Raw genomic sequence first — 27,928 nt, 5'->3', positions numbered from 1 at the left:
TAGAGAGGTGGGTTCTCGGATTTGAAGGGTGTGATTGTGTGTGTGTGTGTGTGTGTGTGGGGGGGGGGGGCACAGTTCATTTATATTTCACTGTGCTCACTGGTTGATACTTGCAATAGCTTAACATGTTTCATAATAGTTATTTGCTATCCAAAGAGATTCACTGTGTGATAAACTGCAGAAGATTGAATCCTCAATTGATTATAAACTTCATCAAAAAAAGAATACTATTTAATATGTTGAATGTACGATGAACTTGTACAATATGTATGGCCCTCATATTTTTTTGACACAAATTCAGATGTTAAAACTAGCAGTTTTACAAATATAAAGGCAAACTATGACTAGTAAGTATTGTGTTTGTTGTGTGCACGTGTAGTGTGCGGTGGTAGTGTCCAAGTCTGGACTAAACGCCAGACTAGAATACACATAGGCTACCATGCTGCTTAGATGCCATTGTGAGAGAAAACGGAGTTACTTAAACTACAGCATACCTTCTATGCTTTGTGTAGTGTAAATGTACTTCTTATTTGTGTTCATACATACAGATAAACATGTCCACATCTCCCTACACCACAAACTAAAAAACTTGCTTTCACTGATAACAGAAGAAGATGTATTAGTCAATATTTACTCTCAAACATTTCCATTTGCAAAAGAACGACATTCATTCGATTATTTGATTACACTTCATATATTTCCACAAACACCATTCAAGTAGTCTAAAATAAATCCCAAAGTAGTTCATCAAAACAACACAAATACGTGTATCCAGAGCGTATAGTCCAGTCATCATTGAGGGAATATTCCACGTCCGTGGTCTCTACTCCGTAGGTCCGTAGCACTGGCGGAACAGCGCATCACATGAATTTCGGCAGTTCCCGTTGTTATAACTTCACTGAAGTTATGACGTAACAATATAAATCAAAGAAGAAGAAACGTGACATAGAATCGGGTTTGCATGCAAATCACTTCCTGGTCCCTGTGCTCAGAAATCTCGCATGGTTCAATTTCCTTGAACATTTTGGATGACTGATTCACTGAAAGCAAATATAATCAAATTATGGAAATACTTCATGGTCTAGAAGGCATAGGGGGGATGATTCAAACCAACTCTAATTACAGAAGCCTACTTGAGGGTGTTTTTCGGTTTCAATCATAATGCATTTCGCATATGTAGCTACATACAATTATTTGAATAGGCTGAATGAGATAAATGTGAATATTTTAATCAGAATTTTCCTGACTCCTGCTTGAAATTGATACCAATTTGTTTTTTTAATAACTGCATTTCATATGGTTTGGGTTCCCTGGCAGTTACCTCAGCTTTACTATGCCTATGGCTCCCTCTACTGGAAAAACGCAAACATCAAGTTCACGGACGCATTGGAAAAATACTATCAACAAAAGGTAACGAGCAAGCTGTTGAGTATCAAATCCATCACATGAACAGGTTCCAAAAGCCCAGTATTAGCATTTTTACACGGGGTATGTCAACTTCATGGAGTTCGGCCATCACAAAATATAACATGGGTTTAAAAAGAGGAACACCTAGAACTCAAAGAAAATCAACTTGACACATCTTTCTTATTCGCCAGTCGCTAGGCACATTGTGTGAAAATAAAGTTCCTTGCTGTGCGGTCCAAATAGTCTTGAGTTCACTCCTGTGTCCCTCTACGGGGCCCCGACTTCAAAGGGGAATGAGCTGCAAACCTGTAGCGTCACAAGTGTCCTTTCTAGCATTTTCTGTGAAATGAAAGTAATAACAAGTAAAAGGAGCCTTCAGCGCCTTCCCTCCTTCACTGTGTATCCGACCACCAGCAGTAGAGCAAACGCACAGGCGGACAAAAACACAAATATTCAAACCATATTAATACTCAATCCTCCATACATTTTCAATGATCAAAACGGCCCCCCGCGAAACGACGAGCTGAGGGCCTCAGCACCAGCAGCTCCGGCCGGGGTCCACGGCCGCCCCGCCGCCGATGCCCTCCTCGTCCTCCAGGGCGGCGAGGTCGAGCTCGTCCGTGATGGACATGCGCAGCAGGTCCAGGTCCTTCTTGTTGGCCGCCAGCACCTGCTCCGCCAGCCTGGTGAAGCACTGTGGACGGAGGACGCGGACACCGGTTGAAGCACACATATTGTGGAACTCACAAAGATCATTGAACCATGCAAAAGAGATATTCCATGAGCTGTTCAGGTTATGCAAAGGGACCATTGCCATACCTGTGAGTACAGCTACCTGTGTGTGAACGAAGCATTTTCACACTCAAACTGGTCAAGACGTACCTTAAATCTACCATGGAAGATGTTTGTGTAAGTGTAGAGTCAAGTCGAGCAAAAGCCCTGGATTTTGGTGATTTTGTGAATCGCTTTGCTACAAACCACAATAATCGCAGAATACGGCTGTTGTAAGATGAATCTATGCCAAGTTAATGTCTGTTGTATATTTTAGAGGCAGGCAGTGTGCGAAATAGGGGGGGGTCCGGGGGGGGGGGCTCGACCCCCCGGATTTACTCATGATAGCCCCTGAAAGCCTCAAAAGCAAAATTTGAGGGGGCTCGCAAATTGTATCAAAAAAATTAAAAACGAAATATTTTATTGTCACTAATGGCCACTTAAAAGTTTTTAAGCTCACCACGTCCAGTATTCAGAATTCAAATATATGGGTATATTCTTGGGTATATTCTAACTTAAGGTAAGAGGCTATATTTTTTTTTGCAGTGACTGAATTGTGACGATAGAACTGATTGTTGTGCATAAGATGAGTGTGTGCAACTGTGCGCGTGTCCTTTCCGGCTTCGGCATACTGCATGGTTAAGTAGGCCCTGTGGTTGGTTGTGGTCTGATGTTATAGGCCTACTACATATTGAGAAAATATTGATCGGTATTACGCAACAATCAGGGGATGTTGACCCGAATATTGACGGGAATTTCGCACACTGGAGGCGGGGATTCAAAAGTAAAAAAAATGAATGTTTTTGCAATTGTGTAATTTATTTTCTGATAAATGCACTGCAGTTTAACTTTTTACTTTTACAGTGTTAGATCAGAAGGTCGAATAAGTGTTTTATTTTTTTAACAGACCTGAAAAACTGAGACCAACCTGCCCTTTTTTAGAATCTATACACACAAGGCCTTTAGAAATGTGACGATTCTATGTCACGTTTCTTCTTCTTTGATTTATATTGTTATGTCATAACTTGAAATGAATCAGAAATTCAATTCTTCTGATGATGTTTTTTGATCAGAAAAAAAAATGAACTCATAGGTTACTGCAAGAAATTGATAGAGTAAAAGTGTATTTGACAATTACATCAATGTTTGAATTAATATTATGATGTAGAGTCACAGCGTGTACATGCCTTAAATATTCCCTACATTCCAAAATGCCTTATATCATATTTAGATTCATGTGCCACCCCAAAATGATCTCTGGTCTCACCCTGGCCACCCCACTGAAAATGTTCTAGCTCTGCCACTGGATTGAATATCAATAACAATAACCAAGGCCATTAGCCATGAAGATTGTAGAATGAATCCTCCTCACGAGCCTACACACCAATAGAGTATAGCGTACTTGAGGAAACGTGAATGGTTATTCCCTCACCTCTGTGATGTTGTGGTTGTTGTAGGCACTTGTCTCAAAGAAGTCCATTCCGTAGGACTCGGCAAGCTAGGGGGACAATAACAGCAATGTTTGTATGGATGAGGGTGAGACCTACATTTGAAATGTGCTGATATGATGACCAGATAGATAAACAGTGCAATCTTTGAAAAAGGTACCACAGATGCGAAAATGTAAACCCATTTTTTGCCATTAAAACCAATGAGAAGCACAATTGATGTCCTTATAGGTGTGAGTTTAGTAGGCTCCAATGTAACCTGCTGTTACATTGGATTGCTCCAAGTAGCATGGCTGAAAACATTATGTTATTATGTCATCAGACGTCATCGTTTCAGGGGCACATACATTTAAAGCTTGTGAAATGGAATTATCTTAAAGTGAAAGCTAGCCTTTAACCATACGTTGAGACTGTATGAGGGTTCAAGGAGGTGTGGATTCCCTGAGACAATGATTACTATAATCAGCTACTATGAGGAGTGTTCCTTCATAATGGAACTGAAAAGGAAGACTGTTTGAAGCATGGTAGTTAAAAGAAAAAATGATTTGCAGGGTCCGAAGTATTCCATATTGCATGACGCTTTTTCCAGCGTTTACCTTTTACATAGGAAGCCATTCCAGTTCCTGAAGTCATAATAGCATGAAACACAATTGATTTTGAGAAGCGTCATAAAAACAAAAGATTATCAAATCTTTGATTTTGGGCAAAAAACATCCAACATTAGAAGCCCCACGCAGAGGTGGTGCCGGGCGTGGGGTGGGGGGGCAGGACGGTGCCCACCTTGTGTGCCTGTGCGGTGGCCACCTGCCTCTTGTCCCCATCATCAGACTTGTTCCCCACCAGGATCTTCTGCACCTTCTCAGGGGCGTACTGCACAGCAGAGGAGGGCAGGAATAAGATGTCCATGTGGTGTCACGATAGATGGGAAAACGTCAGGGAATACAGAGGACAGATACACTGGATTAAGATGGAGCAGGGGGAGGGGGAGGTTTACGGACGCCTATTCATCTCGAGAGACTGGATAGATGAAGAGCTGTGTGTGTGTGTGTGTGTGTGTGTGTGTGTGTGTGTGTGTGGTTGTGGTGGTGTGTGTGTGTGTGTGTGTGTGTGTGTGTGTGTGTGTGTGTGTGTGTGTGTGTGTGTGTGTGGGGGGGGGGGAGAGAGAGAACTGTCAGTTAACTTGTCATTCAGAGGACAAAAGGCAGTAAAAGGATGTTTAAACCCAATACAGGCTGTCTGCTCTCGGTCCCTGTCTGCTCTCGGTCCCCATATATCTGGCTGAGGTTAGATGGTAAGTGGTTCGGACAGCAGAGAACACTTCACTACTCTGGTCTTCCTCAAAAGAGGTATTGATTCTGAGACTATCCCAAACCCTGAACCTAACCCAGACATAATTTTACAATATCAAGAGCCATCTATAAAATGATTTATATTTGAACTACAACCTGATTTACTGTATATTTTATGGTATATTTTATGTTGCCCCAAAATACTAGTATTTCTACTTTTACTACTAGCAGATTTGAATGAGGGCAGATACTAAAAGTACAGGAATTAGCAGTGGAAGGATTGTTCAAACGCAATTTGAACTCACCTCGTCTACGTCACTGGCCCACTTCATAATGTGCTGGAAGGACCTCTCACTGGTGATGTCGTACACAAGGAAGATTCCCTGTGCGAGACGATGCAGATGGTTGGTACACATGATAAAAAAAGGCCAAACTTAGACACCATAGATACACATATGTCTCCACTCAAAGCAAATGCAATCATTGTTAACAAATTTGAACAATAATTATTCTAACTAGAACTGCAAGCAGTTATGCAGGGGTCCAAGAAGTGTGCATTTCGCCGACACAACGCGACAAGAAATGTGAATTTCGCCGGCACAACGCGAAACATGTGTTCAAAACGCTACCCTGAACCTGTGGATACAAAGGATTTGACTGTGGTAGGAGTAGCGAGAAGTCAGTGTAGCGTTTTCGCGGCAAAATTTTGTAGAAGATATACAATTTCCTCGTTTACTTGCGCCCCCCTAACGGCGGAATTGTCCGAATTTTTATCGAACGTCATTAAGGTTAGCAACAACATGTGTGTAGAATTTGGACTCGATCCGATATCTAATTTTGGATTTTTTTGGATTTTTGATTTTCCACGTCTAATTTAGCTCATAAACCAATATTCAAAACTCTACCGTTTCGCTCGTCGAAGGTCGGATCAAAAAAGTGTCTAGGATTTCTTTGCGTGTGCGTCTGAAGATGTCGTGTGCAAAGCTTTGGTGTGATCGGATTGCCGAGAATGTGGGAGGAGTAGCGAAAAAACAGTTTTGCGGTTTTCGCGATTTAGCGAAAAATATTCATAGACGCAAATGGGCGTGGCCTAGGCCAAAAGATGCAGCAGACTCCAGTGCATCTTTGTGTACAAGTTTTTGGACTCTGGGAGGTTCCGGTGTGGAAGTTATAGCCCCAACACGCGCTATTCTTTGTATAGCGCCACCTAGGGACCGGCGTGTCTGGATTTTGTAATCTGAGTAGCGGTGCCGATTCTGGATCTAGTCATGCAATTGGCGCGTGTGCACCATTTACGGTTTGGGCTGTGGTACCACTTTTAAGGCGTACGAAATAATAATCCTTACAAAAACAATAGGGATCCAACCTGTTGGCTTGGACCCCTAATAAAAAAATAATGTGTTTACACATATGGTTGCATGTTGAGCAAAAAAAATAATAGTACAGATTAGGAGACATTTTAATGATAATTATTACAAAGATTTTCATGTAAATACATTTCTGTAAGTAACTATCGATCGCCAAAGTGATGTAACATTATGGTGACTGATGAAAGATGGTGCATTGGCAGATTTATGAATGTAACTAACTGGGTGTCGTTGGATTCACCGTAAATGGTTCCCATGGGGATCCACAGGAACAATTTAACCAAAGAGAGTGTTGGGGGTATGTGGGAATGGGTGGGAATGAGGGCTGGTTTAGGCAGCCTCACCTGGCCAAGTCAAAACGAGTCGGACTCTGCTGGCCTGGTGAGGCTGCACACCTGTTGTGCATTGAGCACAGATTGCTAAAAGTAGAATAGGCCATTTAAGGGGATATTTTGAATATATCCTAAAATAAAGTTTGGTCACAGTTTGTTAATGCAACATGAGCTCTTCATACTGCCCCAGCAGGGCCACCTCTGGTGGACGACGGTACCGGTGCCAGAAATACAAACCAGGTATTGTCAGGTGGGGTTACCTGCGCTCGTCTGTAGTACTGCTTTGTGATGGTCTGGTATCGCTCCTGACCTGCAGTGTCCCTGGACGAAGAAACCCACACACAAACAGACAGTTTAATTTAGGTTAATACAACAGAAATCATATCCATCCAATGTAGACCAATATATAAATATGTATACACATATATATATTCATATAATCAAACATATCGATAGAATGAATCATCATGGATGGTGTTTGTTGCCTCCTTACCATATCTGTATTCGCACTTTGACGCCATCTATCATGAGTGTCTTCATCTTGAAGTCGACTCCTGCAAGAGATGGAAGTTAAAAAACATTTTTCCGACCCTTTCTGCAGGCCCTTGTCCCTTGTTTTTGTTATGCTCTTGGAGCGTCCTAAACGTGGTGCCATGCAGTATCCCTTTCTGACAAATCAGGAGGGAAGGGGGGGAATCAATTTACCCGAGCTTTGAGTCTCCTCCAAGTCAAGCAGTGGCTTAGTAACATGAAAGGAGGGCATTAATGCATTGTATCTTTACATCAGTATATCATTTACGCTCCACAGGCCTAATGCTGTGGATGGGGTGGGGGGGCAAGAACCCTCCAGCAAGCTTTACTGCACTTCCACGTATTGATCGCATGCTGGGGCTGCAACAAGCCTAGTGTGTGTGTGTGTGTGTGTGTGTGTGTGTGTGTGTGTGTGTGTGTGTGTGTGTGTGTGTGTGTGTGTGTGTGTGTGTGTGTGTGTGTGTGTGTGTGTGTGTGTGTGCTGATGATTGCGAGGGTTGGGTAACATCAGGAAGGAGTAAGAGTGGGTAGAGAGCATAAGAGGTCAGCAAGCAGGAGGTCTGCCACGCGTCAGTGACCAACCATCTTGGTGGTTTCAGCAAGATGGGAAGCGCCTGATGGGAACATGGAATCTATGTCTGTTGCATACACATAACCACATCTTCTGTCAACCTAAACTTAATTATAAACGCTTTATAAGAACTGACTTTCTTTATAATTTACACTATTAAATAAAATGTGTACAAACTAATATAATTATAATAATTGTTAGAAGAAAATGTAGTACCATATGTTGATCTTGGATTTCATTGTTGGATACATTTTAATAAATACATAGACCATAGCCTAAAGCAGGTGAACTAAACAGGTTGCTCCACAAATAGGATATAACCAAATCTCCTCTTGTTTTCAGTATCTTAACAGTGGGATTTTTCTTTGACGCTTACATCCCTTTGTTTAAATAAGGGGACTTTCAGTAAAGAAAGACAAAAAAAACAAAGGAAGAGGTAACTATTAGCGGCTTTCCCATATTTGGTTTTCTTGTCCATTTTGAGTGCTCAACTTCCCCCTGAATAGAAAAAATAGAGCAGTTAAAGACTTCCTAATCTAAGTCCAATAACCAAGCAGCCCGTCAATTCAATCTCCGTTCCCCATCTAAAAAGCACAGTCACCATTGTGTCATTTCAAAAACGGGCTAAAAAGCTGATGTGCTTTTTATTTCTAATTTGCTAGCTTCCTGCTCAGTCTTTATTCCGAAAGCCTCGCAACACAATGAAACTACTAGGACAAGGCCATGGGCGTTTACTAAAGCATGTTTACGAGAACTCAACAGTGCCCAACGGCTGTGCCCCAATAAGCTTGGCCAGGACTTGCTGTGGTTAGAGAGACACTGTCACTTAACTGATGGAGAGAAACTCATAACGAGTGATATAAGATAAGAAAATCACATATAATTAGTATCTGTTGCACATTTTTAACCATTGCTATTTATAGATACGATCAAACATCTGCCATGCAGCTCACTTCTAAATGAGCGGCCTACTTAAGAACTTAAAACAGAATCTATCAGAACATAGAATCTTCTAGAAGAAGCTATCACAGTCCAATCCGCAAATGTGGTTCGGCAAATGTGGTTCGCAACGCGTTGGCCAATGTGAGGAGGATGGGCGTGGTTATTTCTAGTACACAAAAGTATTTCAGCATCAAGTTATACACAGCCTACAACTAACCCAAAAACTATATTTTGCAGGCTGCAGTAAATTATTGAAGGTTAACGTTCTCTACTGCTCTGTCGTTCCTCTGATAGGAGGTGAGTACAATACCCCATCAAGAAAGAAAAGGCAGTGCTTCACAATGGGCACGAGGCAGGGCACCATGTAGACACTAATGGGAAACACACGCCCCAAACGGAACTCGTTCATTTACTGTGACAGCTGGGTGACGCAGATTAGGTGCTGGCATGTTTCATGTCCCTCGGGTGGGTAATAGCAGAGCCATAGTGCCACGAAGTCTATGATGAGGGGACGGATGCAATCGATGTCACTATAGTCTGGGAAAACTAAAAAATACTAATAATCCTATATATCGTTTTGTATGCAAACATTTACACAATTTTAGCCTAGTTTATGGACACAACAGCTTCAGATACATTCATTGGGTCAATTATAGGAACGGATGGGGCATCTTGCTCAAGGATGCTTACAGTTTTGTATCCGTCCTTTTGGGGGATGGAGGAAGATTGTGTACAATCTTTCATCGTTGGTCTGACGGCTGTAATCCTAGATCGGTCGTGATAATGGAGCCCCAGGGGTGAAGGCCAAGATATTAAACACTCAAGCAGCAGGTGCTACTCAATAATCTCTACTCCTAAATGACCTCCAACTGCCAAACAGCCAGAGGTCATCTGCAAGGGCTCTGAGCAAGGTAGCTTGTGCAGGAATGCACCTCTGGAGTCCTTTGCTGGACAATAGGAAACATAAGGAATGCTAAATCCATAAACTACTGCAGACACAACAGACTGAAATACATCACATCTCCTGCGTCTTCCTCCTATACGTCATAAGGGTGACTCATCTTCATCGCATCTGGCATCCTAGCTTGTAATTTGTCTATTGGGTTCCATTCATTAGTGCAGCCGTGTAGGTAATCAACCACTGGTTTGGGCTACTATATATTAGATACTAGTGTTGAGGCATGTGTTTTAAGAGCATAACAGTGTTTGCCCTGCCAGGAAGTTCCCGTCAAACAGATCTACACTCCTCTCTACGATTTAAAATATCTAAAACAAAGGCTTAGCTTTAAGTTGTTGGATGTGATATGAATGACAGAAGCAGAGCAGGAATTGATTTTAGTCCAATACATACTATTACCTACTGGTCATTGTGTTAAGTGGTACTTATTCTGTCACTGTGACATTTGTCACAAGTCACTGATAGCAATGTTGCTATCCAATGTCGGCCTGATTTGACATCATTGGTAGAAATGCTGAAAAGATTATGTGTCAATCTTTTGGGCTCTGTATTACAGTCAAGGCTGTAGTTATAGGTAGTATGATATAGTTTAGTGAATAACCTGCTTCCGCTTTTTGCAACCCTGTTAAGATGAGCCACCATGGTGGACTTTCAATGTCAGCTGATGAATTATGACACTCTGGCTGGAAGGGTGAACTTACAGAAATACCCCAAATTGATTCATTGTGGTGGGGGTGTGTGGGGTCATACTGTCAGGAACTCTGGATGCTTCTAATCTCTCCCTCGCTGTGAGACCATTTTGGTCCTGAATTAATACTCGTAATAAAAGGACACCCACCAGGGCTTATGGACATTGTGCCCTGTAGTGCGAGTTTGTTCATTCTGACAGAAACATCCCAGTTAAGATGCCTTGCTCCTGCACAAAGGGCCCGGCCTTCTGACGCCTCCAGCTGAGATGAGGAACATCCAGTACAAGGAGACAAGAACCTTCTCTATGGCATAGAGTACTTAGAGCTATTCCCCTTTCACAGAGGCATCCTATCGGATAAACACAGGTGTCACTCAGAACACGTACTACGGGTCTGCTCTTTTTGTGTACCAGGGAGCAGGTTGTGGAATTTAACCAGTCAAGATAACACACATTGACCGTTTGTCCTGCTCATAAAGCAGCAGCCCCATAATTAGTGTAATGAGCAACACCTGTGTTTGCCCTACAATGACGCCCCTGTGAAATGGGTCAATTGATTTTTAACCGGCAGTCTGGCAGGAGTATAGGTTGAAAGGCTTTTACATTACATGAGCATAATTCTTCCATTGTCCCCTGCGGAGCGCAATAGGTCCATGGCTTTAAATAGCATGGGGTCTTAATGAGGCGTGTGCAGGTAGATCATTATTCACTCCAGTGGTAGAGCTCTGTGTTCTAGGTCTGCGAGACACTGATTTAGAAATACAGAAAGACGATGGCTTTCAGGACACAGGGAGAGTCACTCAATGTCATTTATTACTGTCTTATGGATACTATGACGCTATTCCTATGTCTAATATTACGATGATTAATGATTATCAGTCATTTATTTATACGATTAAATCACTTTTTTGTGGTATATTGACAATGAAACCGTCGATATTGGATATGGCATACAGTGCTGAAATTTCAAAATAAATGAATAGATGAAAACATGGAAGATAATTGACTGAAAGTTGATTTTCAAATCAAGATTAGTAGACTCCATTTTGAAAGCCAAAACGTTCTTCATTCCTAACAAGACAACTCGCTGTATATGTAAAATTTCCCCTCAATGGCGCCGCAATACAACAATTAAAACCATTTTAGTACCACTCAAACGACAGGCTTCTTCTATAGTGTATACATACATGCATACGTACACTGCACCTACATGTATGTGTATGCTCTTAATTAACCTGTAATTCCTCTGCCATCCACAGACATCAGCAAATAACCATGAGATGGGAACTAGGCTAGGCTACAGCAGTATATACACAATATCAGAATGCATAGTGTACTTAACACATCCTCCCCCATATAAATTATGCATGGAAAGGGGCAAGGCTAATAGAAAAATGTGAAACCCAATATCTTGTGGTCTCTGAGTTCATATAGCAGACAACTGTTAACTAATCATCCAAGTTCTATGGTCTACTGTCATACATTTCAAGTAAAGAAATGGCAGGATCCAAAATGCATCACTGTCCTATACATTGTGTTATTGGGCACATCAAAAGCCTTTCCCATGAGACACTCAAGTGTGGCCCCCTTTGAATGTTGTCCTCTGTTGTGGTCTTGACCATTCGGTCAAAGATATATTGTGGATGGCCTGTTATCAGAAGTATTTAGATCTCTATGCTATAATCTGATTTGTGGTCATCCGCTATTGACTATGGTTTTTGGGATGTTTTAATATTAGTGCGGTCACATATCTGACGGGCGCCCTCTCAGATAACTAATGCATGACTGGGAATAGAAAATGGTTTGCTATAGACATTTGCTTGTATTCCACTTGCTTTATATCTCTTGAGTGGAGGGTGTAGCCGATGCAGCTGGACTTTATTGGGTGGCCTCAATTCATTAGATTAGAGACTAGGGTTATTAAAAATAATTGTCTATTTCCCTCGTCAATGTCATCACAAGAGCTTTAATTTGCCCAATTACTGCTTGATGATGGAATCCTCACTAACAGGAATGCAAACACAAGACAGCCATGGCCATCATTAAAGTGGAGACTCCCACTTTTAATTATTTGTGTTAATTAAGGACCTAAAGTGAGGATTTTTCGGGCCATTAAGTACTATTCCTTGACTGAATACTCCCTTAATTGGTCCTACAATTAACTGGATCATAAACTGTAGGCCTAAAGAATACTTAAGAAGCGAACCGAACTCTATGACTGGAAACATTGGCAATTATGTCTTGGGTTAATCAATTTTACACTGTTCTCAAGTCACCATAGCTGCTTAACCCCATTGTGTTTAATGGAAAAACGATCAATGTCGATCTCTTGATGGGACAATAACAGTTGATGTTGTAGCCCTCATTCATGCAACGTTTGAAGGGGTTGATACATATGAATTAATAGTTGATAAATAATGCTATTGCGTGTTTAATTAAGTAGCCTACATACACTTCTATTACAATTGTGGGAGCGCTGTGCGAAATTGCATCAGAATTCTCGGAATGAGATTGACATCATGCAAACAACAATAATAATTTTAAACATCACACCTTCGGACGGCCTTACCGATTGTGGAAATGTGAGACGGGTGAAATTCGTTGTCCGTGAATCTGCACAACAAACATGTTTTCCCAACCCCAGAATCTCCGAGAAGCAGGAGTCGGAAGAGCACATCATACTGTTTAGCCATAGTGTCAAGAAATATGTAAAATGAATGAACATTCCCTTCCCTCGCGTATCCCACTCAACTGCGAACAGGCCTGTGTCTTTGTTCGTTATGGTCCAACATACTGCCTATGCTTCTCTTCTACACTGTATTGGATGACAACAAAACAGGACTGTTGCAGCTATCTAGCACACCTTGGGCTCCGCTGGGTGCAGTGGCAGCGGTCCGCTCAGTAGCATCTGCTCTTCTCGCGGCAGCATCCACACACCGCGGGGTGGGGATTGAGATGGAATAACAAGCCCCTCCCTCTCGCACGCACGTACCGACGCACGCACGCAATGACGCACGCACACACACACCGACGCTAGCACGCACCCACGCATTGCGAACATGCATAGACGCACGCACGTACCACCGCGCACGCACGTACCGACGGACACACGCACCGACGCACTCAAGCGCACATGCAGCTACCACACAGACGTATATATCTTCTCCTGACATGTGGGGATTTTCAATCATTAGAATTAATAATTATTGAACACTCTTGAACAATATTGAACATGCTAACACTGCCTGCGTTAAAGGAATATACTATGCCTGGTTATATTCACCCCTGCTGCTGTGCATTTAGGATTGTGACTTTGTGGTGGTCCTAAAGCGGTTTGTTCTTTCGGGCTTGCCGTAGCGGATAAAGCATCCCTGCGCGCGCAGACCACGCCCACTGTTATGTTGAGCGGAAGTGAATAGTAACGGAGAAGGCTATCAAATAAAAACTACCAACACAAACCGAAAGCGCTGTAATTTCACAAACCACGGAATTTAATTAATATCTATTATGGAAAACACGCCACCGACTTTGCGTTGCTTTAATGAAAACCATTGTGCAGAGTTGTTCCCAGACGACGGAGTGGAGACAGTAACTTCAGAGGAGCAGGTGAGGCATGAGTGGGAGGATAAGCCATAACATTGACTTAAGAGTATGCTGCATGGCTCACATTGATCACACCCACTTGATAGCTGTGAGAAGTAACCTACATGTCAAACACGTGTAATCCCCTGGGTATTTTGGATTAGCTCAAATAAGTGTGTGAAAATAAAACAAGTGCTAGCTTACCATCGATTTCCCAAAGTAACCTTGTATGAATCGGGGTTAACAGGATTACTTAGAAAAGCAAACGATTGTTTTTCTGAACGTGAGCGGTCAACCCAGCGTGGTTCGTAGGATAATCGCCTCCTGAGCACACTGGAGATCAAGATATTAGTCATTTTTGGTGGCATCACTCGATGCTGACGAAAAGCCTTCAAGAGCTTTGAGCCTCCGTCGATGAGATGAATTACAATCCGCAGACGCTTTTATCAAAGCAAAACAATCAAAGTGTACATTTGAAATGGAAGTAACTACAGAACAGATATGTGAACGACCAGGTTCCTAATTAGCAACTGGAAAGAGTGCCATTGCCAAATACTGACGTGATTTATAAATGTTGGTGGTGTCACTGTTTGTTGTCCAAGCTCGTCATGTTGTTCGCTGACGCTGATGCTTTTTTTTATTACCCCGCCCAGAAAAAAGTTGAACGCAACATTGAAGAAGTCCTAAGTGTTTACAAGCAAATACACAGTGTACCAGAGTAAGTATTCATTGTTCTGAATGTATCGGCCTTAATTAAACCACACAACTTATTTAATATTATAGAACATGATATAACTTAATAGTAATATGACCATAATAGTCATACTCCTAGTCAAAAGTCACAGTCAAATCTCCTGGTTGTTCCCGATCTGTTAATAGCAGTTCTAATGATCAACCAACTACACTGGCCAGCCCATAATATTATTGCTTTTCCACTATTGGAAATGGATGGTGCTGTTGACTTAGCTGTTGTCATGACCACCGCTTCACACTGATTGTCTGAGTAAGTGCTAGAGCTAGAGCTATGACACTGCGGATGATCACTGACTTGCCCGGCATTGTATAGGTAGGGTCTCATTACAGGGATGGTAGCTCTGTGCTGCATGGAAAGGGCAGGCGACTAATAGGATCAGGGCCGAGGGGAGGGATGGAGGAGTGGTCAGCTCCCTGCATGACTCATCCCCATGAGCCGCCGTGGTGTGGTTATGATGAGCACGTCGTTCCGCAGAAGCTAGTGAAAGGGAACGGCTTGCATTTCCCCAACGTGTATGAAAATAGTCAAAGTAGATCCCAAGAGAAAATTCAAAGCAATCTTCAGCGTTGCGGTTTTTGTAACCTAGCCAGTGTAACACAATTTACAAGGCCTTTTATTCAAATTAAATTACCTGCATTTGCCTATTCATTAGGTAGCCCATTGCCTGCATTCTGCATCTATATTTGCTGCAATTTCCCCATTTAGGTTTAACAATCTCTAGTTTATTATATGTGTATCATTATGGCCATGCATATGAGTAGACCTCAATCTATCAATCGACCAATTCCGTTTTTTTCTTTTTATTGCAAACCAATTATTCGCTATAGATCGCTGAGTAGCACTGATTTGTGTGTTCAAATATATGTTTGTTCTTCTCATGTCTCTATAGCTCCACACACATGTCCCAACAGAGCTTACTCACAAACTGTCTCTCTCTCCTTCTCCCTAACCCCCAGGCCAACGCTTTTACGGGAACAGCACTACCAGTATCTCAAGAAAGGTTTACGTACCCTCTCCGACGCTTACGAGGTACGGCACCAAAGATACGCCATCAAATCTAGGGACACCTACAGAAATGAATTAGCCTAGAAAGAGCGGCCCTGTTTGTTTCCCACTCTGAGCTTGGCCCCTCCCTCTCTGTGTCAGACGCGGACGCAGCCTCAGCCCTTTCTGTCTCTTTTATCACTGCTTCATCTCAGTCTACAACAATTCACTCTAATGAGTCCTCTTCTGAATCACTAGTCTGAAACCTTTCTAAAGTGTGTGTGTGTGTGTGTGTGTGTGTGTGTGTGTGTGTGTGTGTGTGTGTGTGTGTGTGTGTGTGTGTGTGTGTGTGTGTGTGTGTGTGTGTGTGTGTGTGTGTGTGTGTTACAGTGTCTGGATGCCAGCAGACCATGGCTTTGCTATTGGATTCTTCACAGTCTGGAGCTGCTGGAGGAACCAATTCCTGCTGCTGTGGCTTCAGAGTAAGTGTCTCACAGACACACACAGACTTGCATGTACATGCACATACACAGGACGTAAGGTTACTTAAGGTAACCTGGGGTAAATTAATTGAGTGCCACTGTATGGGTCCCGTTCTTCAAGTAGGTGAGCTGTCTAGGTGACTATAACAGACATAGCTCACCAGCTATAAATACTGTGTGTCTGCATGCACTCTATTTTGCAGACTAGAGATTATGTTATTCCCTGAGTGGCCTATTGACCTTCCTTCATATATCAGGTATACCTTTTATAAAAAAGACCCCACCACTCAACAGCATTGCATATCTAGTCATGAGGGTGTTGTGGGGTCACAAACCAATGACCTTGCAGTCAAGTTCAATCCAAAGTAATTCCTGCAAAAGAATGGAGGGGGGTTGGGGGACTCAGATGAGGCCACATTTAGGATCTCAGGGTCAGAACAAAGGCACTGTAGTTATCGCCCCAGGCAGCCGGTGGGCCAGACGCTGTTCAGACCTGGGCTCTGCATGGCAGACAAAAGAACGGTTTGTCTTATTGTGCTGTCGTAAGCCACGCATCTCCTCAGGGCCTGGGCAGAGCTGTATGAGCCGGAGCCTGGCTGGAGTGGGATTTGGTGGGGGAGGGTCTCTCAAATCAAACTTTCGATTTGGGGTCGCAACGATCAGTTGATAAATAATTAATTAATGTTGCAGCTCAATTCAAATATTTGGAGTCTGTGTGATGATGGATCTTCATAAAAAGTATGGTTGAGTTTTTCTTGGCTGCCTTTCAGATAAAGCAAGCACACTAATAACTTTAGACTCTTGTGATGACATTTCCTATTATTTATGACATTTTATAGCCTCTTAAATAATCTTTAGCTGCAGCCATACTTAAAAATAATGATCTAAAGTCGGATAGTGGACATGCTCAAATCCGGGGCGCTTCACTTTCTTTCACTCCTTATTTGTTCTGGCCAATCATTAAGTGCATGATGACAACGCAAACTCTGCAAAACATGTTAACACGTAATAAGACGCACGCACAAGTTTACCTTGCTAAACCAGTCAGCCTTTGCTCACCTGATGCGCGAACACACACACACACACACACACACACACACACACACACACACACACACACACACACACACACACACACACACACACACACACACACACACACGTGTTTTGCCAAGCTGGAGGTGTGGAGTCCTCTTCTTTTAAAAGCCTCTACGGTTCTGTGTTACCCAGGGGGGACAGAAAGCGAGGCGAGGGCGTTTCTATGTGTTGCGGCCAAAGAGGCATGTTCAGCCCTTAATGAGCCTCCCGCTCCCTGGGAGAGCTGAGGCTGAGGCGGTGTGCTGCCAGGGTACCAACCCACGGGCAGCCGTTCCCGGCCTCTCCCGGCCTCTCCCAGCCGCTCCCGGTCACTACTACCCCTAGAGAGAGTCATGCCAACCCACCGGCTGGCCAGCGCACGTCCCTTTAGTACACAGTAGGCCTGCACGATAAATCTTTAAAAAATCCCGATCTCGATTCGCATCCTGTGTGGATTTAAGTTTTTAATTACTTTTTGTCATGATTCTTGTGTGCAACAAAAAATATATTTTGTGAGAAAAAAAATTGTGGCAGAGATCAATTCTAAGCTGAAAAATCCTGATTCATATTTTTCACTGAATCATGCAGGCCTAGTACACAGGCATGTGTGCATGTGCACATACACACACTCGCACACGCACACACACACACATAGCGAAATAACATGACATGTCGACAGGGTCCTCTGTGATCTGTGAGTGTTCATCCCCGTTGAGAAGGAGGGAGGGGGGGGGGGGCTTGAGTTGGTTGGTTTTTATTGATTTGTTTTTAAGAGCACCAAGGCTGCACTAGAGGGAGTAAAGTGTGGTTCAGATGGTGCGTGCTGGCGCTCTCCCACTGGCCTGCGCCAGGCGTCTGGACACACAAGTCCAGGCTGCCCACTGTGGCGGCAGCCAAGCCCCTGGCCTCATGCTCTGTCAGCTCCTGCAGACTGGAGCCCTTCTGATCTGATCTCTGCTACTGTGGATGCACACAAGTTCCTATGTGTGTGTGGCTTGGAGTTTGTACGTTTTTTGTTTGTTATGTGTGTGTGTGTGTGTGTGTGTGTGTGTGTGCACAAGTGCGTGTTTGATGTCTCAGAGGAAGTTGCAAAAAGTGTCTGTGAGCCTGGCGGAAGCAAAGACTTGATGAGAATGCATGACCTTGACACATCGTGCATTCAGCTGTTGATACAGCGTCCACTGCCCCTCTGAGAGCTGCTGCTGTTGTCCAATTATCAGATACCATGGCGTTTTTGTTAATGAGCGAGAGGAAAGTTGAACTGCTCTCATTATCTGCGCCGTAGTGTATTTGTTAAGATGTGTCACCTATTATGAGCTGATATTGCATTCTCTGCATAAAGTGGGAAATGTTTTCCCACTTGGTCACTCTTGTAGTAGACTATCCTTCTTTACGTCCAATGGCGTCAAGAAACTGATCCACCTTACTGTAATGAACGTTTCAATGGCAAAACAAAAACTCAATTAAATAAATACAACAACCTAATAAATAAATAGGTTGTTGGCAGTCATGTGACACACATGTCGCGCAAACTTCAGAGGGAGGGCAGGAAGTGAAATGGAGAATGCCGGGCAGCATTAGTCTGTTACTGTAAACCAAATGCTAAAAAAATAAAATACAAAGTCTTGAACCTCGTAATGCAGAACTCGTGCTACACCTGAGATCAAACGAAGGCCTTCAAAAGCCTGGAGGCACATCTCCTTTTCATGTGTGGCTCGGTTCCTGGATGGGGAACAAATGAACCAAAGCACAGCTAGTGTTCTCCAGGGTGAGTGTATGTATGCCTTTAAGCTTTCAAGTAAAAATGCTTACCAACCCTATGCTAAGGAGGGGTTGTAACGGTGAACAAAAACCTTTGCTGCTCACCTTGCTAGATAGCATCGTATCATTAAACCATTAGGGTTAAACACACCATCAACCGCTAAGAAACATAGTTTTTATCTTAACTTACATGCAGTGTATTTACATCTAGTGAACACTTCCTGCACTCCATGTCCACTCCAGTGGTGTGACCTTATCTGCCAACAACCTATTGGGAATATCGGCAATGTCCATTACATGGTAATGCGATACATGTCATCCAATCAGCATATTGATGTAAGCATTTGATTTCACACCACTCCTAGTAACACAGTCTCCCGTTATCCCCCACCGCCCCCTGTCTAGTGTGTGTCAGTTCCTGGCCCACTGCCAGAGCCCAACCGGGGGTTTCGCGGGGGGCCCCAGACAGCACGCGCACCTGGCCCCCACCTACGCCGCCGTCAACGCCCTGTGCATCATCGGGACGGAGGAGGCCTACGGCATCATAGACCGGTAGGGGTCGCCGCACCCGCACCTTGTGTTGTTGTCCGGGCTAACATCCAGAACGGAGAGCCTAAGGTGAGGGGCTGGGGTGGTGACCGTCTGCACCACCACACAGGGCGATCGCTGTGTGAGTGGTAGACACACACAGTGGTGTCTGTTGTTTATCCCCTTCAGAGCACTTTGTTAATCCGGAAAGATGTTTGTTTGTTTGCTCAGGCAATTGCTCTGCTCGTGATAGAAAAAGTAAACTCCAAAAAGAGATGATATAAAGTGCAAGTACACATATAAACCGAAAAATACACCTAGAAAATGGGCAAATCGACCAGCAAATATAAATAACATACGCATGGGCGTAAAACTTTATGGCACTATTACAGTGCCTCAAAGGCTGGGATATAGCCCATTCAATGGAAATATGAAGTCCTGGTTCCATTGGGAATGGGGGTGATAAATAGGCAATATAAACAACCTGTGCCTGGGGATTTGAATACCAATGTCCTGTATTCTTATGACACGTGTCTCCCACTGCCCTGTGTTCCAGGGAGAGGCTGCTGGACTTCCTGCGCTCCGTCAAGCAGCCAGATGGCTCCTTTGTGATGCACGTCGGCGGCGAGGTGGATGTCAGGTGAAGGCCTATCGCCATGGTTTCCCCCCCCCCCCCCCCCCCCCCAGGGATGCCTCTCTCTCTCTCTCTCTCGCTCTCTCTCTCTTCTCTCGCTCTCTCCTGCATCCTTTCCCTTGGCTTTCAGATTAGACTCCTCTTTCTCAGTCATCAGCACAAACTCAATCAATACATTTCATTCATAAGATTTAGTAAAAAAAAATGTATGTACTTACATTATGTAATAATAATAATAATAATACATTTAATTTAGAGGCGCCTTTCAAAACACCCAAGGTCACCTTACAGAGCATATAGTCATCATACATATTTAAAAAAAAAACAAGACATTGTGGAAAAAATAAATAAATACTGTACTTACATTATGTGGCTAATGTATGTGTATATATACACATGCACACTTCTTGTTTGCATAAGGTTTTGGCAGGCAGTACATTTCATGAGAAATTATACCTTTTTATTATTATGTACAATTTGATACTTCATTTGTTATTTACAGTGAATTCTGAAAAAGATATGTCATAACAAAAAGCGTACAAAAGAAAAGGTATGAAATGGATGCTGTGGTTCTGTTGACAAACAGAAACAACCTATTCAGGCACCCGTTAAGCATATTAGACCAGTTCTACCTAGTGTATTGGTGTGCTTGTTGCCCTCGGGGGGTAGGTCTCCTGACGCTGGTCCCTCTGTACTCCACAGGAGTGCGTACTGCGCAGCCTCCGTGGCCTCGCTCACCAACATCCTCACGCCCAAACTCTTTGAGGACACCCCGGGCTGGATCCTACGGTGAGACACGCCTCTCCTTTCAGTTTATTTATTTATTTCCCTCCCCCGGGCCGTATCTCTGCCCCAGCCTTATCTGCTCTGTTGTCCCCCTACAGTCCCATCACTCTTTCTTTGGACTTGTTTTTACCGTTGGTGTTTGTTCTTAATGTTAGTGGGTATTTCTGCTCTTGACTCCCTCAGCACCAATAAACATGGGAAATATATTAGTCTTTCAAATCCATTCCTATTTTATGTTGTTTTTTTTGCTGTGAAGGTCGTAATCACAAATCATAATCTTTCCCAAATACGCCCCCCTTCTCCGGCCCCTGCCGACTAACTGTTTCAGCACTGAGCTTTAACACCGTTTCCTCCGCAGGTGTCAGAATTGGGAGGGCGGTCTCGGGGGTGTTCCTGGCCTGGAGGCCCACGGCGGCTACACCTTCTGTGGCACAGCGGCCATGGTCATCCTGGGCAAGGAGCATATGCTGGATCTGAAAGGCCTGCTGGTGAGCCCTGACCTGGCTCTACCACTCCCTGAACACGCACCAATATGACCCTGTTTCATTTGGGTTGGATCGCAATCCAAAAATGAATTGCACCTGTGTTTATTTCGACGTTATACCTTTCACGCGTACAACACGAATAACGCGTTGACTCTGTTTACCCAGCACCTACTGGGGAAGCGAACCTCGTTCCCATTCCAGATAGAAACTTGGCTAAAGCTCCATGTGGCCTTATCTGACGTTGATTTCCTCAACATCAGATGATATTGATAACGCCGTTTGGAGAAGAGGGGTGGGGGTTCAGATCCTCCTCTAATATCCTGTTCTAACGTGGAGTATTGTGTGATATTACGGTAGCGAGAATGCTGCTTCTCTGTGGTGCTTTTTAACAGATGGTTCAGGGCTGAAGCCAAGGCAAGAACCCTGCAAAGGTGATACCATCACAAAAATAACCCGCGCCCCACAGTAGACCCTATAACAGGACACAAGACTGAAACACACCTAGCGTCTTTTAAGGCTTCCTGATGCATTGACCAAGGGAACATTTCAAAACGAGGGAGCTTGAGTGACAGCTTGAGCGACAGCATTAACGATTTATTAGACTGACCACTTCTGAGAAAAAATAATGGAGTCCATCTTCCATCGTGTGAGGAATAATCCTTCTAAACATCTTCACCTCTTCAGATTCAAAGTGGATGAACCTCTTTGTTCCCAGCATCTGTAATCAACCTTCATACACGTAGACCCTCTGTGCATGTCTGCCGAAGGTGTCCGCACTCTAATCAGGTCTGTTTCAGCCCCGGGCGGGGCTGACGTCAGTGAGGGGTGCGTGTCCTGACAGTGGACCCATGGCTACCTTCTCTGGCGCCCGCTGAAGAGCCGGGCTGCCGTCAGACGTAGAGCAGGTGTTGCGATGTGTCAAAACACACCGTCACACGTGCATTGACATCACACAGCAGATGGCTCCCGCTGCAGGCCCAGTGAGTCAGGCTCTGAGCACGCCGCAGCCCTGATGAACACAGCGTTCTGTTTGACTCCCCCACTAAGGACATGGAGCAACCAATGAAAGAATGATGTGGAAGAATCAGAGCAAGACAATCACAATCACATTTTATTTTTTAATTTGCATTCTCATTTATTATATACAACTACACTGCCGTTGCAAAGAGATATGCCCAGTCGGCTTTGATTCTGACTCCTGTATCACGTCATCACCATCTCTTCTAGGATCTCGCCGAGATTTTGACTTGATTAATCATGATGGTCACCATTTCAAGGTTGCCAACATCATACTTTCATCAACATTTGATACACAAACAAAAATCTTTCAAGTATAGGTCTTAACTGGGTTTTGAAAGAGTATCTCTAAACAGGGTTTCTTAGTTGTCACATTGTTTCTAAAATGTATTTTGCGTAACATAACTTAAAATAATAAATAGTTGTAGGTTTTTATTCTCTGTAGTCCACGATGCCGGCTATTGGGCATTTAATCATCTAAAATATTATAATTTCTGCCTAGCATTAGACTGGAGCCCAGCTGGTTTAAAATCATATTTCATGCTCAACCAATCTATGCCATGCGGAGTGGAATGGGAGCCAATTAGTGGTTTCCATAGCAACAAAAAATTATTCAGCCGGCCCTAATTCACCGTCCTCGGGCATACCTCTGATCTTCTTGTCTGCCATGCCGACACTGTGTGCCCTGACGTAGATGAAACTACACAAGTGGTCTTCAGACTTGACGCTCTCGACTATGCGATTGTTCTGACCGTCCCCTCTGGCTCCTTTATTCCTATCAGCCATGTCCCAGTTAGTCCAAAAACAAGGCTAGCTGTATTTCAGTAAAATAAAAATATATATATTTCTTTATTTATATTTTCCCCACATAACCGGTGATGCCAACAGCAAGTTGATCTTCAAAGGAAAGCCAACTTTTCTTTCAAATCCATGAACCTAGATAACAAACCACTTCATCAGCAGGTGACCAGTGTCCACATGCGTCAATAAGAAGTTCTGCGTGCAGTAGCACGTGTTTAACCCAGAGGGGGAGGCGTCTCATGGGGTGTGGTTCTCCTCTAAGGGGGATGTCTCTGAGGGTGTTGTGCGCCGTTGTTCCCCTGCAGCGTTGGACGGTCAGCAGACAGATGCGCTACGAGGGAGGCTTCCAGGGCCGCTGTAACAAGCTGGTGGACGGCTGCTACTCCTTCTGGCAGGCAGGGCTCCTGCCCCTGCTGCACCGGGCCTTCTTCAGGGACGGTAGGGGCTGCCCCCCACACACTGGGACACACACACACGCACACACGCCAACCACACGCACGCACGCCAACCACACGCACGCACGCCAACCACACGCACGCACGCCAACCACACGCACGCACGCCAACCACACGCACACACGCCAACCACACGCACGCACGCCAACCACACGCACGCACGCACGCCAACCACACGCACGCACGCCAACCACACGCACACGCCAACCACACGCACGCACGCCAACCACACGCACACACGCACGCACGCCAACCACACGCACGCACGCCAACCACACGCACACACGCATGCACGCCAACCACACGCACGCGCGCACAGATACACACACACGCACGCACAGATACACACACACAAGCACGCAAATACACACAGAAACGCGGAGATAAGCACACACAAGCGCAGATACACACGTGCAGATACACACACACATGCAGATACACACGCACGCAGGAGATCACTTCCAAGTCTTGCGTCCTAGTCTCTCATTTATTAACGGAGCTCTTTAATCTCGTGGAGTGTCTCAGAGGGTTTCACGCGCAAACATGTTTTTCTGTTGATTTTTGCTGGATAGAAAAATTCCTTGTGGGGCAACAAATGCAGATTAAAAGATACGGGCAGGAGCTCAATCACACCCATGACAGGGTATGAAAGGGAATGTTTTTTCTTTGAAAACCGTGCAAACACCAAAAAGTAAGTAAAGATCAAGCCTTCGCTCCTACATTGAAGGCCAACTGCGGATCTTTACCTGTAGGGAACTAAGACACAGTGGTGATGCAACAGTCCGCAAACACATGTACGTGGCCTATATCTATATTTGGCAACCATACGGCAAGCTTTACACAACTCTTGGTTGTTGTGTACCGATGTAGGGCGGCCAGGGAGGTGTCTGGCCTCAAACCAAAAACCTGTTGAGATGGGTTTCTCAAGGACTGTGGCGACATGCGTTTGGTTTCATCAGACCCAAATCTCTGTTGTGATGAAACCCAGATTTAGTCAGAGTTGATACCTCCCTGCGTCAGGCTGCCCGTGAGCGGCTTCCTAGAGGTACACCATCGGAGACCAGGACCAGGACAATGGTCTCATGAGACGGCGCCAACTAGGTCAAACTAGGACAACAAAGAAAACTGGTTTGCACCAGTAAAGCCAAAGCATTATCCAAGTGACCAGAATTAAAGGTCATGGGGGATATGAGTGCGAGTCTGAGATCCTCATTGAAAAGCAGGGCATCGTTCTGCTGAGAGCAGTCCATTTACATCCACTACATAATTCCAGCTCTAAGCATACATACTTTGAGTCAGATGGCGATACTGATAATTAGTTGACATAAAGTACTGCCACATTTGCAAGAGTTTCCCCTCATGAGTATACTTGACTTGCCTCAGAAAGGACATGACATCTGTCAACCAGAGGGACATAAGTGGGCCCTTAAGCGACTTCCAGCATAGTAAGAGGCGACGGCTTGCTAATAAAGATGAAAAAATCTGACATTGAATGACGCCCCTTCAGTAAAAGCTCCACATACAGCCGACTGTGGCCAAGCAAGAAAATGTATTGGAAGTATGTCGGAGCTAATAGTGAGGTTACCCTTCCAGGAGCTGTACGTGACCGGACATCGAAAGAAGGTTTGACATTGGTCGCACTCGTCATCCTTGTTAGGGAACGTTTCAGACGGCTCATCCTTGGATTAGTGAACGCTGCACAGCGCTACAGATTGTATTGGCCCAAGTCCGGCACAGACTGGGCTTGTAGGCATTCTTTCTACTGCCATGTCCCGCCACTCCTCAGCAAAGTCCACTCCGACTCAAGCTCCATTGTTGGTTTAATATTTTTTATAGCAGTCATCACTGAGAGAAAATAGTTAATTATAGATCCTTGAGATTAAGGATTTATGACAGGGATTTAACCCAATGCAATCTTCCCAGGGCTGTTCACTAAATGTCTGACTTGGAAAGAACGAAAAAGATGAGATGCAGGTGATATTTTGTGGATAACTCTAACGTTATGAAATGCAAATCTCGTAAGCATTTAATACCTCTGCTGTGTAAATGAGAGAAAGTAGGGAGGAAACAAGAGATGTCTTAATTAAAAGGGGCTAAAGTGGAGGCAGAAAGACATTTTAATTGGCGCATAAACTGATACCGACTGATTATTAAAGCTGTGAGAGACGAAGTCTAGGATGGCTCCTCCAATCTGCACCACAGGGAGTCCAACGCCCCAATTCAAAGGCATCTCTATGAATCAGGGTTGACCATAGTATAGCTGGATGTTGCGCCGGGCAAATCAACCATTAAATTGGCATCTTTCAAGTAATTACTTGGATTTCCTAGGGGTATTAACACCAAGAGGAACCTGAAGCTATGGAATAAAAAATAAATAAATTGGGCAGAAAAAATATGGGTTCATTGAAGTAAGTAGAAACACTTTAACCTGAGATGAGAAAATCAATTCAGATTTGCATGAGAAGGTTTTATTGTGGTGTGTATTTAAGTGACGCCAGCCGAGCCATTGGTCATGAGTCTGGGGTTGATCTTGCCCCCCGCCCCCTCTGTGTGCAGGTGAGTCTGAGCTGAGTCTGCAGAGGTGGATGTTCGAGCAGCAGGCCCTGCAGGAGTACATCCTCCTGTGCTGCCAGAACCCGGCCGGAGGGCTCCTGGACAAACCTGGCAAGTCAGTACCCGCCGCCATCTGGACCCCACCACACACACACAGAAACCCAAGGACTGGGGATGATTTGTTTTGCGACCATGCTGCTTTATCTCTCCCCAATGTTCTGCTCTTCTCCCCGTTGGGAGGGAATTACCATGGAATTGATGGATTCAAAAGCGCTCGATGAAATAATAAGTGAAAGACTGAGCGTTTGCTAAGGTTTTGAAGGCTTTGCTCTTATTGTCTTGCTATGAGCCTTAGTCCCCGACGTGTCCCCAGAGGCTTGTTGTATACTCAATAAATGTCTCGCTCCCTCCAGGTCCAGAGATTTCTACCACACCTGTTACTGTTTGAGTGGCCTCTCCGTAGCACAGCACTTTGGCAACGTGGACCTCCACCGCGAGTTCATCCTGGGAAAGGAGGAGAACCGACTGGTGAGGCACCGTGGAGCTCTGGGTTGTGGCTGGTCGTGAACATTGACATTATTCTGCGGACATAACCGCAGAATAATTCAGTAGAAATATGAATGAGAGTGTTGACGTTGCTGTTGGCGACATTGTGGCATCGAAGAAATGTGAGACGGGCAAACAACCAAATATATCTGGTTGAGAAATGATGAGTCAACTCTGTAGTGTAAACATATCATGACACCAGTTTTCTAGCGACCAGTGGCTCTGCTTTGCATCGATGCCTGTAATACTCTTTAGCTTCATTTGATGTGAATATAGGAATTAATATGGCTGTTATTTAGGGCTGAAAAACGAATGAGACGAGCCCACATTGCACCCATTAACTTTTACTAATGTGAACCCATTTCAAACCTAACTAATGACGTTGCTAACGTTTTTTTCCTCAACTCATCCTGGGTTCCAAGGCGCCGACCCACCCAGTGTACAACATCTGCCCAGAGAAGGTGGCCGCGGCTCTGCAGCACTTCCACCGGCTGCCCGTGTCTGGCCAGAGCTCCGCCCCCTCCTCCAGCAGCCACCAACAACCGGCCCCCGCTGCCGACGGGGAGCTGTCGTAGGGCCGCACGGAGCCTCGAGCAGGCGTCAACGGTGGAGGCAAGCGCCACCTGTCCTCACCCTGCAGGCGGTCTCCCAGTAGATGTGGACAGACCTTAGCACCACGAAGGCAGACTGTGGTGCCGCAACGGACATATGGGGCTGGGGATTTTAGTGGGGGGCTGGGGGGTTAGGACTGGCTGGAATAAAAGATGGGTTTGGTGGGACGTGTTTGCGTTTCACTGAGTTTCTGCTAGCCCAGTTGCTTTGTTTTCTGAACGTCACGCGGTCTAGACGGGTGAAAGTGAGGCTGTACGAAGGGTCTTGTGATGGCACGTAACTAAGTTCACGGACGACAGCGCTTTGGACGTGATTAGGCATGAGGTGTGACATGTATGCTCAGTAATTAATAATAGCTAATGTAGTGAACTGTGACATGGAGATTCTGCTGGACACTGCATCACGGCTATTCTAAAAATAAAATCCCCATGCAAAACCCTAATGAGGTGAGAATGTTCTTCCTGTGAAGTCTTCCTGACCTCGGGGGGAATGAGTGACACACACCTCTTCATGAACGCTTCGAGGGGCTCCACTTCCGTTGGAGGGATGTCTGTGTGCGGGTGTTAG

The 27,928-nt window shown here is 44.5% G+C and overlaps 2 protein-coding genes across 3 annotated transcripts; one reads left to right on the top strand and one right to left on the bottom strand.

Moving 5' to 3' along the window:
* Nucleotides 1–353: 353 nt before the first annotated feature.
* rab15 (RAB15, member RAS oncogene family) lies at nucleotides 354–14,100 on the bottom strand. Of its 2 annotated transcripts, none has more exons than XM_056581088.1 (7): nucleotides 14,091–14,100; nucleotides 7,108–7,168; nucleotides 6,875–6,935; nucleotides 5,221–5,298; nucleotides 4,407–4,496; nucleotides 3,611–3,676; nucleotides 354–2,101 (listed from the first exon to the last, which is right to left on the bottom strand). In XM_056581088.1, the coding sequence occupies exons 2-7, from the start codon at nucleotides 7,152–7,154 to the stop codon at nucleotides 1,940–1,942; spliced, it is 504 nt and encodes a 167-aa protein (XP_056437063.1). In that variant the 5' UTR covers nucleotides 7,155–7,168; nucleotides 14,091–14,100; the 3' UTR covers nucleotides 354–1,939. The 2 variants fall into 2 exon arrangements, with proteins under 2 accessions (XP_056437063.1, XP_056437062.1); XM_056581087.1 differs by lacking the exon at nucleotides 14,091–14,100 and adding an exon at nucleotides 12,874–13,410.
* On the top strand, nucleotides 13,669–27,872 carry fntb (farnesyltransferase, CAAX box, beta). The gene is made up of 12 exons (XM_056581085.1): nucleotides 13,669–13,910; nucleotides 14,540–14,604; nucleotides 15,597–15,669; nucleotides 16,015–16,106; nucleotides 19,350–19,496; nucleotides 20,029–20,112; nucleotides 20,809–20,895; nucleotides 21,251–21,380; nucleotides 23,501–23,633; nucleotides 26,207–26,318; nucleotides 26,617–26,731; nucleotides 27,172–27,872. Exons 1-12 carry the CDS (start codon nucleotides 13,812–13,814, stop codon nucleotides 27,322–27,324), a joined length of 1,290 nt encoding a protein of 429 aa, XP_056437060.1. The 5' UTR covers nucleotides 13,669–13,811; the 3' UTR covers nucleotides 27,325–27,872.
* The last annotated feature ends 56 nt before the right edge of the window (nucleotides 27,873–27,928 follow it).

The sequence above is a fragment of the Gadus chalcogrammus genome, chromosome 21 (assembly GCF_026213295.1).
Source record: "Gadus chalcogrammus isolate NIFS_2021 chromosome 21, NIFS_Gcha_1.0, whole genome shotgun sequence".
Taxonomy (NCBI): Eukaryota; Metazoa; Chordata; class Actinopteri; order Gadiformes; family Gadidae; genus Gadus; species Gadus chalcogrammus.
The sequence above is the reverse complement of the archived record's forward strand: the minus strand, read 5'-3'. Positions and strand labels throughout refer to the sequence as shown.

Coding starts and splice junctions, on each gene's coding strand:
- rab15 (XM_056581087.1), bottom strand. CDS start 12,997: ATGGCTAAACAGTATGATGTGCTCTTCCGACTCCTGCTTCTCGGAGAT. Junction 7,169..12,873: donor GTCTCACATTTCCACAATCG/GTAAGGCCGTCC, acceptor CATCTCTTGCAG/GAGTCGACTTCAAGATGAAG. Junction 5,299..6,874: donor AGTACTACAGACGAGCGCAG/GTAACCCCACCT, acceptor CGTCTCGCACAG/GGAATCTTCCTTGTGTACGA.
- fntb (XM_056581085.1), top strand. CDS start 13,812: ATGGAAAACACGCCACCGACTTTGCGTTGCTTTAATGAAAACCATTGT. Junction 16,107..19,349: donor CCTGCTGCTGTGGCTTCAGA/GTAAGTGTCTCA, acceptor CCCCCTGTCTAG/TGTGTGTCAGTTCCTGGCCC. Junction 19,497..20,028: donor GCCTACGGCATCATAGACCG/GTAGGGGTCGCC, acceptor CCTGTGTTCCAG/GGAGAGGCTGCTGGACTTCC.